Genomic DNA, 20567 nt, shown 5'->3' on the forward strand with positions numbered 1-20567 from the left:
TGCACACAGGTGAGAGCGACTCGCTGAAGAGGGTTTGCAACATTTCTTCGACATAGTCTTCTATTCGTGACATGGCAGTAGACTCTGGCACCCCTACAATGCGAAGGTTATTTTGGCTCGACCTGGCTTTCAAGTTTTTGTTTTTGTTTCGAATCACCTCAAGGACTTTCTCCATTCTGAGGAGTTTTTTACGAGTGTTCACGCTTTCGTCTTCTAGCACGGAAGTGCGCTGTTCCACATGTTCCAGGCGCTCCACATATTCCGTCACCTTTTCCTTTAGGCGATCCAACCTATCTGATGGAGAGTCAATTTTGTTATCGATGGCTGTGAGGGACTGTTTCAAGTCTCTGAACATCTCCCGTATATCCGGTTCAGGAGAGGTGTCGCCAGTTGATTCTGCTTTCAAATGGCAGTCCTCCACAGTTGGAGGACCCCCGAGTGGGTCTCCTCTGCTCGAAGACCAGCTTTTGTAGCTTAGTGACCGTTTTCTCCATTTCCTTCCAGGGGTGATGTGCGCATTCCCTAGGTCATGCGTGTTTCGCAGTGGCGGTGGTGTCCGCAGTTGCGCGTTTCTTGGTGCGCAAGTGGCAACACCCCCGTGCCTGATTACCTTTTGTGCGGCTGATCAACTGTCTGTTGGGTGAAATGCGTCTGTTGTAGGTACTTGCTAGGCCTTTCTCGCTTCAGGACATGCGGTCACCGAGCAACCCCCACTCTGCAGCACCCCAGGTGTGTGATCCTCAACTGTCCCACACATCATGGTGTTGTTACACACATGAGGTGCGTGGGTGACTCCGATTTTCAGGGTTCATCTCTAAGGTACCCTCTGACTGCATTTTGTATTAAATCCAACACTTGCATCCTTGTGGGTTTAATGTGCTGAGAAGTTTGCTACCAAACTTCCCAGGTTTTAGTAAAGCCATTATGGAGCTGTGGAGTTTGCAATGATAAACTTCCAGACTATATAGTCTTTATGGCTTTACGACACTTACAATGTAGAGATACAGGGCTCATGCCACTGTACCCTCACTTTGGGGCTAGTGCACCCTGCTAGAGAGGTGACTTACCTATGTCGTTTCTTCACTTTTCTCTGCACCAAGCCTGCAATGACAGCTTGTGGGTGTTAAGGCACAGGGCCTCTGAGAGGTGCACAAGAGGTGGTGCAGCCCTTAGAGGACTTCCTTGATCACAGTGCCCTTGGTACCCTTAGTACCTTTTACAAGGGGCTTACCTGTGGCCAGAGATGTGCCAATTTTAGGTACAAAGGTACAGTTTTGTGAAAGAACATGGGCCCTGGAAACTTGATTGGCAGGGACCCATTGCACATCAGGTCAGGTTGCATCAGATGCCAGGCAAAAAGTGGGGCGTGACCATGCAAAAAGGAGCACTTTCCTTAAGGGCTAGACAGGATGTACCAGAGTCAGGCTGTTTCCACCTACCACAGTAGATAGGGTTCTAATAACGACGAGGGCGACAACAGTGTACCGATCTCCAACCGGGGGCTTAATCGTGGAAGGGGCATCCCTTGTAATATACAATGTCCCTCACCCTACTAAGCACCATTCCAGCTTACAGTGGATTGCAAGGTCGCCTTGCACTCCTACCCTCTTTCCTCATCTTCTTTTACCATTCTCCTTTAATGTGAGGGGAGGCAGTTGGTGAACTCCATGGCACTGTGGCTCATGTAATCAATCTCATCAACTGCTGCAGATCAGTCGGGCCCATCTTGACTCCAAACCTCCACCAGATTGCAAGTGGGTGAAGGTGGACCCCAACACACCGTCCGCATCCAGTTCTTGAATGTCAAGGGGCAGGGGGAAAGTAGGCTGATCCCACTCTTCAGGGAGCAATGTCGGTCACTCTGTCCCCATGCAGGAGGTGCCAATCCAAGACAGCTTGTCTCACAAACTCCAGCAATGTCTCCACGGTGTGCAGGCCTCATCTCTATTCGTGGGCCCCATAAGCCGCACCTCACTGCCACACCATCCAGCTGTCTCTTTCACCACGCAGGCACCCAGTGGAAGCCCATGGATCTGCAGGGGGTCCGCGGGAGACTCAGTAGCTGCACCCTGCATCACCAGGTAGAGGTCTGCCTGCCTCAGCGTCGCCGGGCCAGGTGGGAGACATAAGGCGTAGAGACCGCAAAACCTTTATTCGCAGCCATTCCCCAGAGCGGCCACAAGCTCCAGAAGCTCAGCACTGGCTACTGAGGAACATCTCCTCCAGCGCCGCACAGCGGACCGGCATCTGCGGCTCCAGGATCAGTTGCTCCAGCAGTAGTGCCCAGTGCAGGCCCCCTCAGGCCCACCACGGCACCTGGGCACCAACCCATAGCAACAAGCGGTTGTGGGGGGGATCTCTTCCTCACCAAACCCGCCTTCTCCTCCATGGTCCAGTGTGCCCGAAAGCCCTCGGGACAGCACTCTGCCCTCCATGAGGCCGACAGTGATTGGAGGCCGCTCGCCCATACTCTTCAGCTTCCGCGAGGCATACAGCACTTTGCCACCGCCAGGGGTGACAGCATATACTTGTACCTGTATTTTTGGGGGCATGGGGGTGGTAGGGTAATGTCTGATTAGGTTTTTGGGGCCAGAGAGAGCATTTAGTGCTGCCGCTCTGCCATCTTGTAGGCCAACCCCACCCCATTCACACATATTTAAATGGTAATTAGTGACTGGGAGAAGTTAGCCTGCAGGAACTTCAAGTAGAAAAGGTAGCTATCTAAAAGCTACTCTTCCTTAATATTTATTACAAATCCAACTTCACCATAGTATTGGATTTATAATACGTATTAAAATAGATGTTTAATTACTTTTCTAGCCATTCCTGAGATTCAGTATTAATTAAGATTTTAATCTTTACTTTGATTTTCTGTGGGTTAGCCAGACTTCCTAAAGTGAAGTGAAAATAGCTTTTAGGTGCTAGTCACTGTAAGGACATGTTAAACTTACATTCCTACATGTTCTACTTTTAAATACCATGCACCCTTGCTTGTGGACTACAAGACCTTTATAGGGTTCATATTTGATATATCACTTTTTACCCAGCTACAGTCAGGCTACAGATGGTAGGCATGAAGCCATGTTTGCAATGCCACTGAAGTGAATGGCACAATAGGTGCTGCAGTCCACAATTGGAATTTAACTTCCAGGGCTGGGTCCACCTTGCACCATATACCAGGGACTTCTAGGTAAATTAAAAATACCAATTAGGAATAGTTGGACCTTGTCCTCTCTGCAGTGTCACCCCAAAAAATGTTGTCTACTTACTGCAATTTTTTTCTGAAATTCGGGTTTCTTGGTCTTAGGATTCTGTGGACTTTACCACTGCTAACCAGTACTAAAGTGCTTGTGCTCACTTCGCTATACATGGTTTGATTTATAAATATCTAATTGTCATATTTAATTTACTTTTACGTCCCTTGTAGATTGCTATACCATATGCCCAGGGCCTGAAAATTAAATGCAACTAGTGGGCCAGCAGCACTCATTTTGCCACCCACTTCAGTAGCACTTTAAAACATGTCCCAGGCCATGTCGACTTGGCATTTAAATCACCTTGCCAAGCCTTAAACTCCCCTTTTATTACATACTAGCAGCCCGCCCCGACGTTGTCCGGGGCAGAAGGGGCTGGGGGCCGCACCGCTGCAGGAGACGTGCAGCAGAGCGGCCATCAGCGGGAGCAGCAGAGCGTACATACCAGCTCCCGCGCCGCCGCTCCTCCCCGCATGTCAGGTGTGTGTCCCTTGCTCCTTCCTGCACTCCCACCAGCATCGCCGCTCCTCCCCGCGCTGGGCACTCCAATGTTGTGTGTCGGTCCCGTGCCACCGCTCCTCCCCGCATGTCGTGTTTTGTTCCCTTGCTCCTTCCTGCACTCCGGTCCGGACAGCGAACGTCGTGTTGACGTGACGTCACACCCACACGCCATTGCGCCTCTCGCAAGCGTTGTGACGACGCCGAACGCCGTGCGCAATCACTGTATCCATACGCCCATACAGACTACTTTTCCCTTAACGTCCACCCCCTAATGTATATGGTGTGGTTTTCTATAGCCTATGTCCATCTCCTGGACCTCCCCTTTCCAACGCTGTATTGGGTGTTGCGATTGGTGGTGTTCTTTTCGAGTTTACCTGGCTCAAAGGACACAGTTCTCTCTTTATAATAGCAGTATAGATAAGTCCCCCCACCTAAGGTAGACCCTAGGTAACCTATAGTGCAGGGTGCTATGTAATTAAAAGGGTGGACATGTACTTTTAAGTTTGCATATCCTGGTAGTGAAAAACTCCTAAATTTGTTTTTCAATACTGTGAGGCCTACCCCTCCCATAGGTTAACATTGGAATTTCCTTATTACATTTAATACGCTGTAATTTCTACTTGGAAGCAGTTAGACATGTCATGTTTTGTACATATGATACAATATTGTGATGATAAAAACTCTTCAATGAAAAAGATCAGATTTTTCATTGTAATCTTAAAAATGCCACTTTTAGAAAGTTGACATTTTCCTGCCCTTAGCCCTTTGTGCTTGCAGTCTGTTTTGGGACCACAGCCCCTTGACAAAAAAGTTATTACAGTCGTTCTGGATAAAAAAATCAGTTCCATAAACGGATTCAATGATCAAAGTTTTCAATTTTATTGCTACAATTCGAACAAAAATTTGAATGACCCCAGCCGGAATAATTTAAAAAAATAAGGATCACTTACACCTGATAAGCCTGTGCTCTGCCTTCACACAAAGAGCCTAACAACCCTGTCTTGTCACAGCTGCAATCTTGGAGACAGGGCAAGGGAGTCAGGAAATTCCATGCACTTCATAGAACCTTTCAAAAGGCTTCTCCCACCTTCCAAAAGAAAGGCACCATTGTAAAAAAATAGGACCTTCAATCCCACTTTTCAGTTCGCTTCTGGACCTGTGGATACTCTTCCGGGAAGAATGACTGCTGTGCTGCTACAGGGACAGCCATTCTGCTGGACTGCTGCTCCAAAGCAATTGCATCCCTGATGTGCTGACCTGCTGCCTGGGTTAGAAGGATTGGACCTGCATCTCTTGAACCCAGAGTGACTCCAAGGGCTATTTGGCTGGCCTCCTGATCGGAAGCCCAAGTGACAACAGGATTTCGACAACCTTGCATCTGCACCTGGACTCTGCCATGCCAACTGGTGCCACCCCAGTCCTGGACGCATGGAAATTGGCTTTAGGTGCTCTGCTAGCCTCTGTGGATCCAGTGGAACCAACACACCTCCTCAGCTGTGCGTCGCAAACCAGAGTGAAACCGATACATCGCAGCTGCTGCGTGGATTGGATCCATCACCACTCACATCTCAGCTCTTTGAAACTGACATGTCGCCCCGCCTGCATGCCGCATCCTCGACGCTGGACATCGCATCACAAGCCCTATTGAGGAGATCCCCTATGAGGACGCAGGCCCTCGCATCACAGCCTCTCTGTACCTCGGAACTGACTAATCGCTTCTTTGATGCGGATCCTCGCAATGCTCTGCGGTCCAGGATTTCAGATACTTTGTTCAGCGGGTCTAACTGGGCCCCTGTAGCCAGCCCAGGGTTCATTGCGGTCGGCCACAACCAGATATCCACAACTGATGTTGTATGCCTTTTGGTGCTCTTTTCTCTAAAAAATCCAAAATTCAACATCACTAGTTCTACTAATTGGATTTTGTCGTTTTGGTGTCAAATCATTTATTAGAACTAACTTTATTTTTCTAAGTTGATTTGGGATTTTTCTTGTTTTGTGTTTTCACTGTATTATATATGGTGTTTGGAAAGACAGGTGGTGAAGCCAATGATTTTACCCCTCTCACTTCTCAAATGTGGCAGGGGGCCTTCTTCCCTAAGGCAAGCCAGAAGGGCATGATATGTATTCTCCCCTGCCTGGCACGGCTGGTAATTGAATATATTTGAGATAAACAAGAAGAACTAGCTACTACTACAATGCACGTGTAGTGTCTGCAAAGAAAAAACAATTGTTTTTTTATGAAGGCCCTCCCCCACCATCCTATTTGGTGGCATGCTTCATCATCGGGCCCCACCCGAGGTACTGAGTGTACCTCAGGTGTGCTGCGACGCCTGACTACAGCGGAGCGGGTTTTGGTACGTGAGTGTGGGTGCTGGTGCATGGAGCTCCTGACCGGACCATAGGTTTAAGGCGGTACCGAAGACATTGCCAATGCGCACAGGACTCGGACCCCTGGCAGAGACCCTTGGAACTTTGTCTCCCGCAGTTAGGAGTACAAACAGAGAGGAATCGCCTCTCACAATTACAGCACCTTAGCGTGTGCTACACATACAGGGTACTGACAGCACATTAGACCCCTGTACCACCCATCATATAGTGGTATTTCCAATGAAAGAAGAACCAACCTTAACTAAAGAGGCGTGTCGTCACTTCTGTAGTTATTCTGAAAGTTAACTTATGGGCTACTGACCATTTCCATATGTCTTTAGAGAATCATGAACGGGGGAATACTAAAGTTCTTTTCTGAAAAAGGCAGTGACTAGTGAAAACAGGAATCTGCTGTTAGCGTATTTTAAGACAAACTGTCCTTGAAGTGTGGGTTAGTATTGTGAACTTAATGCACGAAACATTATGCTAACTTCGAAAAGCCAAGCAACCTGTATTAAGTACAAAACCGTCCTTCCTAAATTTAATGTGAGTTAGCTGTTGACAAAACCTTGCAAATAGCATATGCCTTCGCTTACTTAAGTTCAGGATCTTTGATTATTTACTTTGAAAACACGCATTGGCAATGCCAATAGGTTTCGGTTTTAAATGGCAGAGCTATTGGCTTCAGCAGTGCTTGTTGCCATCAGCATAAAATATAGAAAAATTACTTTCTATACTTTGAAGATGGCTGCCACATTGCATCATGCAACACGGTGTTGCGTCATCACGTTGGGGACCATCTTGAAAGTATAGAAAACAGTGTTTTCTATACTTTTTAGAAGGCTGCAGCGTTCATCATCACGTTGTGTGATGCAACATATGCCCATCTTGACAATATAAAAACAATGTTTTCTACACTTTTCCGATGACCTCCATATTGCGTCTCAGCTTTCTAATATGCAACATGGTGGGTAACTTGAAAGTATAGAAAAACTTTTCTATACTTTCAGAATGGCGGGTCACTGATACTGCCTTTACCAGCGCTTGGTGACCGCACATATCATTGGTAAAGCAAATAGCTGTGGCCAATATAGTACATGAGAGGGACGGAAGTGGATGGTGACAAGACTGGGGTGCTAAGGGCAGAGTTGAGGGGGGAGTAACAAAGGCTCTGGGGAAGAATATTTAAACGAAAAACGATCCCAAACCGATCTGGAAGGCGGCGGGGAAGCAACATACAAGGGAAAGTGCGGATGGGGAGGAAAGCAACACAAGAGCGAGAGGGGAGTAAAGAGGAAAGTGCCACATGTGGGGCTGAGCAAGAACGCTGGCACGCCCATAGAATATAAAAAGGAAATAATGTTCAAGATTGCAGGCAACATCAGCAGTGGAAGGATGTAACCAATCAGAACAATGTCAGCCAGAAATGTTCCTTGGTGGAACAAACACATAATAATGGGGGTGGTAGGGTAATGTCTGATTAGGTTTTTGGGGCCAGAGAGAGCATTTAGTGCTGCCGCTCTGCCATCTTGTAGGCCAACCCCACCCCATTCACACGTATTTAAATGGTAATTAGTGACTGGGAGAAGTTAGCCTGCAGGAACTTCAAGTAGAAAAGGTAGCTATCTAAAAGCTACTCTTCCTTAATATTTATTACAAATCCAACTTCACCATAGTATTGGATTTATAATACCTATTAAAATAGATGTTTAATTACTTTTCTAGCCATTCCTGAGATTCAGTATTAATTAAGATTTTAATCTTTACTTTGATTTTCTGTGGGTTAGCCAGACTTCCTAAAGTGAAGTGAAAATAGCTTTTAGGTGCTAGTCACTGTAAGGACATGTTAAAATTACATTCCTACATGTTCTACTTTTAAATACCATGCACCCTTGCTTGTGGACTACAAGACCTTTATAGGGTTCATATTTGATATATCACTTTTTACACAGCTACAGTCAGGCTACAGATGGTAGGCATGAAGCCATGTTTGCAATGCCACTGAAGTGAATGGCACAATAGGTGCTGCAGTCCACAATTGGAATTTAACTTCCAGGGCTGGGTCCACCTTGTACCATATACCAGGGACTTCTAGGTAAATTAAATATACCAATTAGGAATAGTTGGACCTTGTCCTCTCTGCAGTGTCACCCCAAAAAATGTTGTCTACTTACTGCAATTTTTTTCTGAAATTCTGTTTTTTTGGTCTTAGGATTCTGTGGACTTTACCACTGCTAACCAGTACTAAAGTGCTTGCGCTCACTTCGCTATACATGGTTTGATTTATAAATACCTAATTGTCATATTTAATTTACTTTTACGTCCCTTGTAGATTGGTATACCATATGCCCAGGGCCTGAAAATTAAATGCAACTAGTGGGCCAGCAGCACTCATTTTGCCACCCACTTCAGTAGCACTTTAAAACATGTCCCAGGCCATGTCGACTTGGCATTTAAATCACCTTACCAAGCCTTAAACTCCCCTTTTATTACATACTAGCAGCCCGCCCCGACGTTGTCCGGGGCAGAAGGGGCAGGGGGCCGCACCACTGCAGGAGACGTGCAGCAGAGCGGCCATCAGCGGGAGCAGCAGAGCGTACATACCAGCTCCCGCGCCGCCGCTCCTCCCCGCATGTCAGGTGTGTGTCCCGTGCTCCTTCCTGCGCTCCCACCAGCATCACCGCTCCTCCCCGCGCTGGGCACTCCAATGTTGTGTGTCGGTCCCGCGCCACCGCTCCTCCCCGCATGTCGTGTTTTGTTCCCTTGCTCCTTCCTGCACTCCGGTCCGGACAGCGAACGTCGCGTTGACGTGACGTCACACCCACACGCCATTGCGCCTCTCGCAAGCGTTGTGACGACGCTGAACGCTGCGTGCAATCACTTTATTCATACGCCCATACAGACTACTTTTCCCTTAAAGTCCCCCCCCTAATGTATATGGTGTGGTTTTCTATAGCCTATGTCCATCTCCTGGACCTCCCCTTTCCAACGCTGTATTGGGTGTTGCGATTGGTGGTGTTCTTTTCGAGTTTACCTGGCTCAAAGGACACAGTTCTCTCTTTATAATAGCAGTATAGATAAGTCCCCCCACCTAAGGTAGACCCTAGGTAACCTATAGGGCAGGGTGCTATGTAATTAAAAGGGTGGACATGTACTTTTAAGTTTGCATATCCTGGTAGTGAAAAACTCCTAAATTTGTTTTTCAATACTGTGAGGCCTACCCCTCCCATAGGTTAACATTGGAATTTCCTTATTACATTTAATACGCTGTAATTTCTACTTGGAAGCAGGTAGACATGTCATGTTTTGTACATATGATACAATATTGTGATGATAAAAACTCTTCAATGAAAAAGATCCGATTTTTCATTGTAATCTTAAAAATGCCACTTTTAGAAAGTTGACATTTTCCTGCCCTTAGCCCTTTGTGCTTGCAGTCTGTTTTGGGACCACAGCCCCTTGACAAAAAAGTTATTACAGTCGTTCTGGATAAAAAAATCAGTTCCATAAACGGATTCAATGATCAAAGTTTTCAATTTTATTGCTACAATTCGAACAAAAATTTGAATGACCCCAGCCGGAATAATTTAAAAAAATAAGGATCACTTACACCTGATAAGCCTGTGCTCTGCCTTCACACAAAGAGCCTAACCCTGTCTTGTCACAGATGCAATCTTGGAGACAGGGCAAGGGAGTCAGGAAATTCCATGCACTTCATAGAACCTTTCAAAAGGCTTCTCCCACCTTCCAAAAGAAAGGCACCAGTGTAAAAAAATAGGACCTTCAATCCCACTTTTCAGTTCGCTTCTGGACCTGTGGATACTCTTCCGGGAAGAATGACTGCTGTGCTGCTACAGGGAAAGCCATTCTGCTGGACTGCTGCTCCAAAGGAATTGCATCCCTGATGTGCTGACCTGCTGCCTGGGTTAGAAGGATTGGACCTGCATCTCTTGAACCCAGAGTGACTCCAAGGGCTATTTGGCTGGCCTCCTGATCGGAAGCCCAAGTGACAACAGGATTCCAACAACCTTGCATCTGCACCTGGACTCTGCCATGCCAACTGGTGCCACCCCAGTCCTGGACGCATGGAAATTGGCTTTAGGTGCTCTGCTAGCCTCTGTGGATCCAGTGAAACCAACACACCTCCTCAGCTGTGCGTCGCAAACCAGAGTGAAACCGATACATCGCAGCTGCTGCGTGGATTGGACCCGTCACCACTCACATCTCAGCTCTTTGAAACTGACACGTCGCCCCGCCTGCATGCCGCATCCTCGACGCTGGACTTGGCATCACAAGCCCTATTGAGGAGATCCCCTATGAGGACGCAGGCCCTCCCATCACAGCCTCGCTGTACCTCGGAACTGACTCATCGCTTCTTTGATGCGGATCCTCGCAATGCTCTGCGGTCCAGGATTTAAGATACTTTGTTCAGCGGGTCTAACTGGGCCCCTGTAGCCAGCCCAGGGTTCATTGCGGTCGGCCACAACCAGATATCCACAACTGATGTTGTATGCCTTTTGGTGCTCTTTTCTCTAAAAAATCCAAAATTCAACATCAATAGTTCTACTAATTGGATTTTGTCGTTTTGGTGTCAAATCATTTATTAGAACTAACTTTATTTTTCTAAGTTGATTTGGGATTTTTCTTGTTTTGTGTTTTCATTGTATTATATATGGTGTTTGGAAAGACAGGTGGTGAAGCCAATGATTTTACCCCTCTCACTTTTCAAATGTGGCAGGGGGCCTTCTGCCCTAAGGCAAGCCAGAAGGGCATGATATGTATTCTCCCCTGCCTGGCACGGCTGGTAATGGAATATAATTGAGATAAACAAGAAGAACTAGCTACTACTACAATGCACGTGTAGTGTCTGCAAAGAAAAAACAATTGTTTTTTTATGAGGGCCCTCCCCCACCATCCTATTTGGTGGCATGCTTCATCATCGGGCCCCACCCGAGGTACTGAGTGTACCTCAGGTGTGCTGCGACGCCTGACTACAGCGGAGCGGGTTTTGGTACGTGAGTGTGGGTGCTGGTGCGTGGAGCTCCTGACCGGACCATAGGTTTAAGGCGGTACCGAAGACATTGCCAATGCGCACAGGTCTCGGACCCCTGGCAGAGACCCTTGGAACTTTGTCTCCCGCAGTTAGGAGTACAAACAGAGAGGAATCGCCTCTCACAATTACAGCACCTTAGCGTGTGCTACACATACAGTGTACTGACAGCACATTAGACCCCTGTACCACCCATCATATAGTGGTATTTCCAATGAAAGAAGAACCAACCTTAACTAAAGAGGCGTGTCGTCACTTCTGTAGTTATTCTGAAAGTTAACTTATGGGCTACTGACCATTTCAATATGTCTTTAGAGAATCATGAATGGGGGAATACTAAAGTTCTTTTCTGAAAAAGGCGGTGACTAGTGAAAACAGGAATCTGCTGTTAGCGTATTTTAAGACAAACTGTCCTTGAAGTGTGGGTTAGTATTGTGAAATTAATGTACGAAACATTATGCTAACTTCGAAAAGCCAAGCAACCTGTATTAAGTACAAAACCGTCCTTGCTAAATTTAATGTGAGTTAGCTGTTGACAAAACCATGCAAATAGCATATGCCTTCGCTTACTTAAGTTCAGGATCTTTGATTATTTACTTTGAAAACACGCATTGGCAATGCCAATAGGTTTCGGTTTTAAATGGCAGAGCTATTGGCTTCAGCAGTGCTTGTTGCCATCAGCATAAAATATAGAAAAATTACTTTCTATACTTTGAAGATGGCTGCCACATTGCATCATGCAACTCGGTGTTGCGTCATCACGTTGGGGACCATCTTGAAAGTATAGAAAACAGTGTTTTCTATACTTTTTAGAAGGCTGTAGCGTTCATCATCACGTTGTGTGATGCAACATATACCCATCTTGACAATATAAAAACAATGTTTTCTACACTTTTCCGATGACCTCCATATTGCGTCTCAGCTTTCTAATATGCAACATGGTGGGTAACTTGAAAGTATAGAAAAACTTTTCTATACTTTCATAATGGCGGGTCACTGATACTGCCTTTACCAGCGCTTGGTGACCGCACATATCATTGGTAAAGCAAATAGCTGTGGCCAATATAGTACATGAGAGGGACGGAAGTGGATGGTGACAAGACTGGGGTGCTAAGGGCAGAGTTGAGGGGGGAGTAACAAAGGCTCTGGGGAAGAATATTTAAACGAAAAACGATCCCAAACCGATTTGGAAGGCGGCGGGGAAGCAACATACAAGGGAAAGTGCGGATGGGGAGGAAAGCAACACAAGAGCGAGAGGGGAGTAAAGGGGAAAGTGCCACATGTGGGGCTGAGCAAGAACGCTGGCACGCCCATGGAATATAAAAAGGAAATAATGTTCAAGATTGCAGGCAACATCAGCAGTGGAAGGATGTAACCAATCAGAACAATGTCAGCCAGAAATGTTCCTTTTGTTGGAACAAACACATAATAATGGGGGTGGTAGGGTAATGTCTGATTAGGTTTTTGGGGCCAGAGAGAGCATTTAGTGCTGCCGCTCTGCCATCTTGTAGGCCAACCCCACCCCATTCACACGTATTTAAATGGTAATTAGTGACTGGGAGAAGTTAGCCTGCAGGAACTTCAAGTAGAAAAGGTAGCTATCTAAAAGCTACTCTTCCTTAATATTTATTACAAATCCAACTTCACCATAGTATTGGATTTATAATACCTATTAAAATAGATGTTTAATTACTTTTCTAGCCATTCCTGAGATTCAGTATTAATTAAGATTTTAATCTTTACTTTGATTTTCTGTGGGTTAGCCAGACTTCCTAAAGTGAAGTGAAAATAGCTTTTAGGTGCTAGTCACTGTAAGGACATGTTAAAATTACATTCCTACATGTTCTACTTTTAAATACCATGCACCCTTGCTTGTGGACTACAAGACCTTTATAGGGTTCATATTTGATATATCACTTTTTACACAGCTACAGTCAGGCTACAGATGGTAGGCATGAAGCCATGTTTGCAATGCCACTGAAGTGAATGGCACAATAGGTGCTGCAGTCCACAATTGGAATTTAACTTCCAGGGCTGGGTCCACCTTGTACCATATACCAGGGACTTCTAGGTAAATTAAATATACCAATTAGGAATAGTTGGACCTTGTCCTCTCTGCAGTGTCACCCCAAAAAATGTTGTCTACTTACTGCAATTTTTTTTTGAAATTCGGGTTTCTTGGTCTTAGGATTCTGTGGACTTTACCACTGCTAACCAGTACTAAAGTGCTTGTGCTCACTTCGCTATACATGGTTATATTTATAAATACCTAATTGTCATATTTAATTTACTTTTACGTCCCTTGTAGATTGGTATACCATATGCCCAGGGCCTGAAAATTAAATGCAACTAGTGGGCCAGCAGCACTAATTTTGCCACCCACTTCAGTAGCACTTTAAAACATGTCCCAGGCCATGTCGACTTGGCATTTAAATCACCTTACCAAGCCTTAAACTGTCAGCCAGAAATGTTCCTTGGTGGAACAAACACATAATAATTAGGGAGGAAATCCATCGAAGAGGAAACAACTGAGACTGACAACGATGCTATCCAATCGTGAGCCAGGGCCTCACTGAAAGGGCACTCAATATATATCTATTAGAAAAAAAGGCCTGGCCAATAAACAGGTGAAGCTTTTTGTCGCTGAGACCTAAAAAGTAGTATGTCTCCAAAATGGAAACTTCCCTAGTGTAGTGTAGTTCCTATTTTCCCAATAGGCTCTGCGCATTGGAATAACATAAACAGCAGTGTAGACGTAGGACTGAGGTCATCTAGGTCTCTACTGACTATGTTAAACTTAATTTAGGTTTGCGCCAGCTAGCTCAGAGGTCACTGGAAACTTTCTTGAATGAATAGGGAGGGATTAGCTTCCCTGGCTCAGACCAGAAGGGATTCAGTTTCCGACAACCGCATAAACATGACAACTTTGCTCCCTCAGAATAAGAGGGTATCTCTAGAGTCGTGTGAAAACAATAGACAGCTATTTCACTCAGTCAGTAGTGCATACTTAGTTTCACCACAGTGCAGAGGAATAGAGAGACGGGCGTTTTCAATAAAAAGGTGTTATTTATTGAGCAGTCTTCTTCCTCATGCAAGAGAAATGAATTGCCACAATTGCAATACTTAAAGTAAAGTAAAGTGCGTACAGTAAAAGTAGTATTATGAAATAATACTGTAAAAGCATTGATATGGTTTCTAAGCCATATGATACTTTAAAATGGATAAAATATATACATACATAAATACATTGACTAACGTACTCAACTGGTGCTTCTAACTAAGCCTACCCCGGTGTACCTGACCTAAGCCTAACACGTGGGAGGGGATGAGTAAGTAGCAGTTTAAGTTAAGTTGGTTAAGATAGATTTGCCAAGAATCTGCATCAAGAATTCTCTCAAGAGTTTAGTCAGCTCCGTACCTTGGTAATAGAATGTGGGAGGTCTGGTATCTCTTTCCTCAGGACTCGATATTCCAGCAACCCGCGAGGGTAGGCAGGAAACACCGGAGCTGGATTTTCTCGGCTGGAGAAAAAGACAGCGTCTCTCTCAGTGCGTCAAACGGGAGGGGCGGCTTACGTGGGCTTCTCGCTTCAGCTGGGCTCTCGGGGAAGTAGATGGCCTCTCTGCTCCAAACCACCGTGTGTTTGCTTAAGGCAACTGTTGGTATTTTATACCTGGAAGGTGCCGGGTTTGACGTAAGGTTGGACATAAGACGTCACTAAGAACTAACAGCTCTTTCTGGACTTCAGGAGTTCTTGTTCAAATCAAAACAAAAGCAGGGGGGATTTCCCGGGCTGCTGGAGGCTTGGTTTGTTTAAAGAACGCGTTGTGCTTTCTAGGAGTCGATGGGTTTAACCGTGCTGTGCTTTGGACTGCATGGGCTATTACTGAATATGGATCTGATTCTTATGCCTTTATCAGGATATTATTGATTATAACCTCACAAGGGCATAAATCGGGAATATTGAATTAGAGTCCTAGATATAAACACGACACTAGAACCCATAGAAAATATGGAGGTGTCTAGAGGATTTTCTTAGCCTGAATGCGCATCTAGTCCAACCTTTATTTGTGGCAGCTGCACTTTGAGTGGGAATGGGATTATGAATTTCCCACTATTTCATTTCTAATTTAGCAGGTTTTGCCAGCATAACCCATGACCATCCATTTGAATCTCCATTGGCGACACCCATAGTCCCCTAACTTCTCCAACATCATAATTTTGTAAAATACAGTTATAAAGTGGATTTCTGCATCTGAAATTTCAATCTGCATCTATAAATGTCTACAGTTCATGTGTCCCTGAATCAGGATCTAGGCATTTACGCACAGAGGTGACACCATTTGATGACCTATTAGACACACAATGGCACAAAAAAGTGTGAATCAGGCGTAAACTTTTCTTAAATATTTTGAATGAAACCCTCTATAGACCTATGGATCCACTCTTCTACTGTTGTGTTTTTCCAGCATTGGAGCCCGCATGTGGCGTTGGGAGGACGGCCAGCTGCTGTTCAATGTGGACAATATGGCCACTACTATGCTCAGCTAAACAACATCCAGAAGAGGCCATTTGAGCAGCCACAGATTCCTCAGGGGATTCAAAGAGCCGGCGAGTATTATGGGCAGAGAAAACAAGTGCAACCACAGTGGTAAGTGTAATTTGTCATCCATTTATCTTGGGCAGTCAGTGTTCCAGAAAGATCTCTGGGTGCTTAATAGTAGCAAGTTATACCATATCCCTAATCATTTGATAAAACAGTTACAAGCATAAGTTAAAAGCCCAAGTTAAAAGGTGTTGGCTATCATAAAATGTTGTTTTCATTTGAAAGCGTACCTTTAAATAGTAGAGATTGAGTTACCCATTACTGCAATGGTGGTAAACTGAGTTAATGCCGAGCCCCCATTCCATAAAATAATTTGGTCAGACCATCAAATGATGTATTTGAGAGGCCTGACATACAATAAAATAGCAGAAAGTAAAATAGATTGTTGGGAATTTTGAGGGAATTTTCTGCAGAAATGTAGGTACTTCAGAATTCTTTTTAAATGTAGGCTTCATGTAAAATACTGCAATCGAGTCAAACTTTTCAAGTGACATTGGAGGCAAGGGCATCTTAAAAGTCCAGTAACGTTGTTCTGTGTTGCTTTTTTCCCTTCACCACATGTGTGAAATACAAAATAAGTTGTGAGCGAGCCATGGAATCAAGCTACTTGAGTGTGAGGAGCATTTATTGTCCAAGAAAGGTTCACAAAAATCCATGTTAAATGGCTTCCATTTATTTTCTCACATTCATATATTTAATATTCCGACATTACAACAAAATCTAGGGATTCCTTTGAAGGTTCTTTTTAACAGATATACTGGCCAAATTCTATTGATTTTTAAATACTCTTGTGACATGGCTGAGGTGATCCTTTCTGTCACAGCTACACAGCCTTCAGGACATTCCTTTACCAAACCCTGGTGACAATTGGTGGGGATGTAAATTGGTAATGGCAGCATGAAAACTGCACCCAGTAATTTTTGGGTGGTCCAAAACATCAAGATATAGGCTCAAAGAGGACTTACTTTTGTCTATAGAACTTCTACGAAAGAAAAGATTTTCAACATAAAAATAAACTATATGACTCAAACATCTTGTTTGGTAAACACAAAAACGAGTTTCCAAATCAAATGTAGCACAGTAATAGTTGGACATTGAGATTATTAGTGGATCATAAATAGTCTTCATTTTTCTTTTGCTTTTTTTTATTGCATTCAATTGAAAATTATTGCATCAACCCCATATGTTTTGTGTGTATTCAGGCAAGCTCTTGATTGAAGAAAGGTTGTTCTATGTTTCAGCACCAATCTATCCCCATAACCATGATGCAATTGAGGAAGCTGCTTCTGATCTCCAACATCTAATGATGTCTCATTTCGCGATCATTACACCCACACCTAGTAGGGTCAGCCCTCCCCTTGGGACTCCAACCTCATCCATAATTCCCAACTGAATTATTTTGGGAGAGAAGGCGAATGGGCGCCCCAACACCAGTGATATTGTGATGTGTGCTAGTAATGCGTAATTTCAGGGTATTGCCCTATGCTATGAAGGAAATCACCTTCAACTATAGGGCATCTTGTACAAGTTTGGGGACTGAGACAAGACCCTCTTAATAACTACTTTGTTAGTAAGGTATGTCTTTTTTTTTTTTTTTTTGGTCCTCATCTCACCTTTCAAGCCTCTGCGGGTCTTATGAAGCCGCCTTCTCAGTCTGACGCCCCCACGGCTTACCGCACTCGCTTGGGTCATCCGACCTGCCTCTTCTTTTTGTAAGAGGCCCTGGTGTAATCATAAGACCAAGGATGTTTACAGTAATCTTAGAGTCTTACCCCAGCCCATGAGAGGGTGCCATATATTCGTTGCCTTGTCCTTCACTCCATCATACTCTAACCGTGACATGGTGAATGCAGCTTTGAGCCAGTATTCCCTTTGGGGGGGTAGGGGGTCCTTCCACCTCTTGCACACCTCCCTTCTAGCCAGCAATATCAAATACAGTAATAAACCCCTATCTTTCTGAGAGAGGGTCTGGCTAAGGCGTCCATTATCTCCGAAAAACACCAAAGACATGTTGATTTCTATAATGATTTTGAAAATGTCTCGTATGTTATCTCCCACCTCAGCCCAAAATTTTACAAGTGCTGGACATTCATAGAAAGTGTGTATGTCATCTGCAAGAGGTGTCGCACACCTAGGGCATTTAGGGGCGGGGTGTGGGGCGAACTTTGCAATTTTTGCGGGGGTATAGTAAAGTCTATTAATAACGAAGAAATGTGTTTTTTTTTAAACAAGCAGGCTTGACGTATCTGTACATAATCTTTAGAGATGGTTCATATAGGGAGTCTGTTTGCGGCCGAAGTGGGGTATCTATCCAAACTCCAGAGAAGGGGGGTACCGCTTGGTCTAAAACATCCAGCAAGCTGTTATACCATATAGATATTTCTTTATTGAGTGGACGGTTAGCGCTCAACAGGTCTTCAATATCTCTGTTCCTGCCGGTCTCCCCCTTTTCTGCTTCATACCATGATGTTAACTGCATGTATTTAAATCTTGAGAGTCCTTGCCCGATCTTTACCTTTAGGTACTCCCATGGATGAATCTCCCCGGAATCCAGCAGTTCAGACCAGTTTGTAATACCTGCCCTTCTTATCGGCAACGCCAAACTGTCCTTCAGACAGTCCTGTGTACCTGGTGCATCCCATACTGGGGCATTCTCAGAATGGTACCCAATGCCCCAGCTGCGCCTGAGCCTATACCATAGCTCCAGGGCTGCCCTCAAAACCTTCAACCGCACCCTCTTGAAAAACCTTGGTGACCCAAACTTGTACAAAAACGCTTTTTTTATTGCATTCAATTGAAAATTATTGCATCAACCCCAAATTTTTTGTGTGTATTCAGGCAAGCTCTTGATTGAAAAAAAGTTGTTCTATGTTTCAGCACCAATCTATTCCCCATAACCATGATGCAATTGAGGAAGCTGCTTCTGATCTCCAACATCTAACGATGTCTCATTTCGCGATCATTACACCCACACCTAGTAGGGTCAGCCCTCCCCTTGGGACTCCAACCTCATCCATAATTCCCAACTGAATTATTTTGGGAGAGAAGGCGAATGGCCGCCCCAACACCAGTGATATTGTGATGTGTGCTAGTAATGCGTAATTTCAGGGTATTTCCCTATGCTATGAAGGAAATCACCTTCAACTATAGGGCATCTTGTACAAGTTTGGGGACTGAGACAAGACCCTCTTAATAAGTACTTTGTTAGTAAGGTATGTCCTGTGTAAATATTTGCTTGTACCAGGCTCAGTCTGGCTGATATTACAAACTCTTGGGGTGCATCACAGCATCTCTACAATCAGCCTCATCCACACGCCCAGGTCTTTCTCACATCATGTTCTGTAATCAGGCAGGACAGTTGGGGAATTAGAAATGAGAGAGCAATATGCTTTCAAAATGCCACTCCTGTATATAAATGTATCTCAAAAGGGCTGCCTTCTTGTTGCATTAGCATCTGTGATCAATGGGCTTCCAAAGCGTGTCTCAATTGCAAATATGTGAACAATTGTGATGCATGAAGTTCATATTCACCCTCTCATGTGTCGAAGTATTTAGTGTGATCTCCCTCTAATATATCTCTCAAGATATTTCCCAGTCCGGTCCCATGACTTAAACCCTTGCAGTCGTACTGCGTGTGTCAAGTATGTTCCATTCCAGAGTCGTGTTTGTTTGGTAAATCTACCCTCATAGCTCATCCATTGGAGACCTTTAAGCTCCATTGAACAGGAATCTTGGTTCTTAGAGGAAGTGACCCTGGAATTTGGCACCCGTGTAAGAGTTTCATCATGTCTGTTTCTTCTAGTAGATCTCGTTCTGCCTGAAGTGCAGGCTCACGTTCGTCACTAAACAACCACTCGTAATTGGTGAGCCCAGTATTGAAGGCGCATTTCTGCCATGCCCAAATCCCTTTCAAACATTGAGTGAGTACATTCATTTAATACAATCCAAGAAGGGTTTATTTGCCCAAAGAAAACCAATTGTGTTTGTACAAAATCTCTTCCGTATCTATTAAGGGTAATTATGAAAAATATAAGGACCCTGAGATTAGAACCATTTTCTATAGGGCGCCCCTGCTTAGTACAGTAATGGGAAGTGTATTTCAATTCAATGTGTCTGGTTGTGTCTCTTCCCACAGGGGTGATATTTAATGCCCAGCATTGCAGGGGGCCGCATGCAAAGACTCACCACACCATCGGGCAGCCGTGAGGGAAACAGCGGTGATTTTGGCAGATAGGGAGCGCCGGGAGACTCCCTGAACTCTGACCCAGTTGCTTCCACGCCATCGGGCAGCCGTGAGGGGAACGGCACTACATCCCCCAGAAGCCTCGGGGGCGGCGGCGCACCTGTGACGGGTGCAGAGCGCCAGGAGGCGCTACTTAACATCTCGCGCCCTCTCGCCCCGCGAGTCGCGCCCGTGGGAACGCCCGGGGCTAAGCCCGGGCAAAGGGCGGGCCGTCTGTGGCCGTCAGGGGCAGGAAGAGGCAGGGCCAGAGACCCTGTGCAAATTATCCGGTGACCCTCATCTCCCCGGTAAAGTGACTGGAAGTGCTTAAGGACTAATTGTAACTGCTGCGCCATTAACATTGGGTGTTGAGTCCATTGGCTTAGTTTGCGAATAGGTTAGCTCTCATTAAAGTATACTTGTATTCATGCCGGGGTCAAAGAAGGACAAGGCTATTGTGGGGGCTGGCTCCATTGACAACTTTTTAGTAAAAATGGTAAATAAGATCAATAATGATAGAAGGGCTTCCCTGGGTAGAGGTAATCTTTCAGATCAGGAGGGTCCTTC

General features: G+C 45.0%; 1 protein-coding gene across 1 annotated transcript in view; it reads left to right on the forward strand.

The window, feature by feature from the left end:
• Nucleotides 1-690: 690 nt before the first annotated feature.
• The window catches only part of LOC147698454 (serine/threonine-protein kinase Nek5-like), a 235630-nt gene continuing 215753 nt past the window's right edge, over nt 691-20567 (forward strand). Inside the window, exons 1-2 of the mRNA XM_086936243.1 lie at nt 691-729; nt 15642-15823. Of these exons, the coding sequence (XP_086792369.1) occupies nt 691-729; nt 15642-15823 (221 nt within the window). The remainder of the gene's footprint in view (nt 730-15641; nt 15824-20567) is intronic.

Source organism: Lissotriton vulgaris, chromosome 8 (genome assembly GCF_964263255.1).
Source record: "Lissotriton vulgaris chromosome 8, aLisVul1.2, whole genome shotgun sequence".
In the NCBI taxonomy this organism is placed as follows: Eukaryota; Metazoa; Chordata; class Amphibia; order Caudata; family Salamandridae; genus Lissotriton; species Lissotriton vulgaris.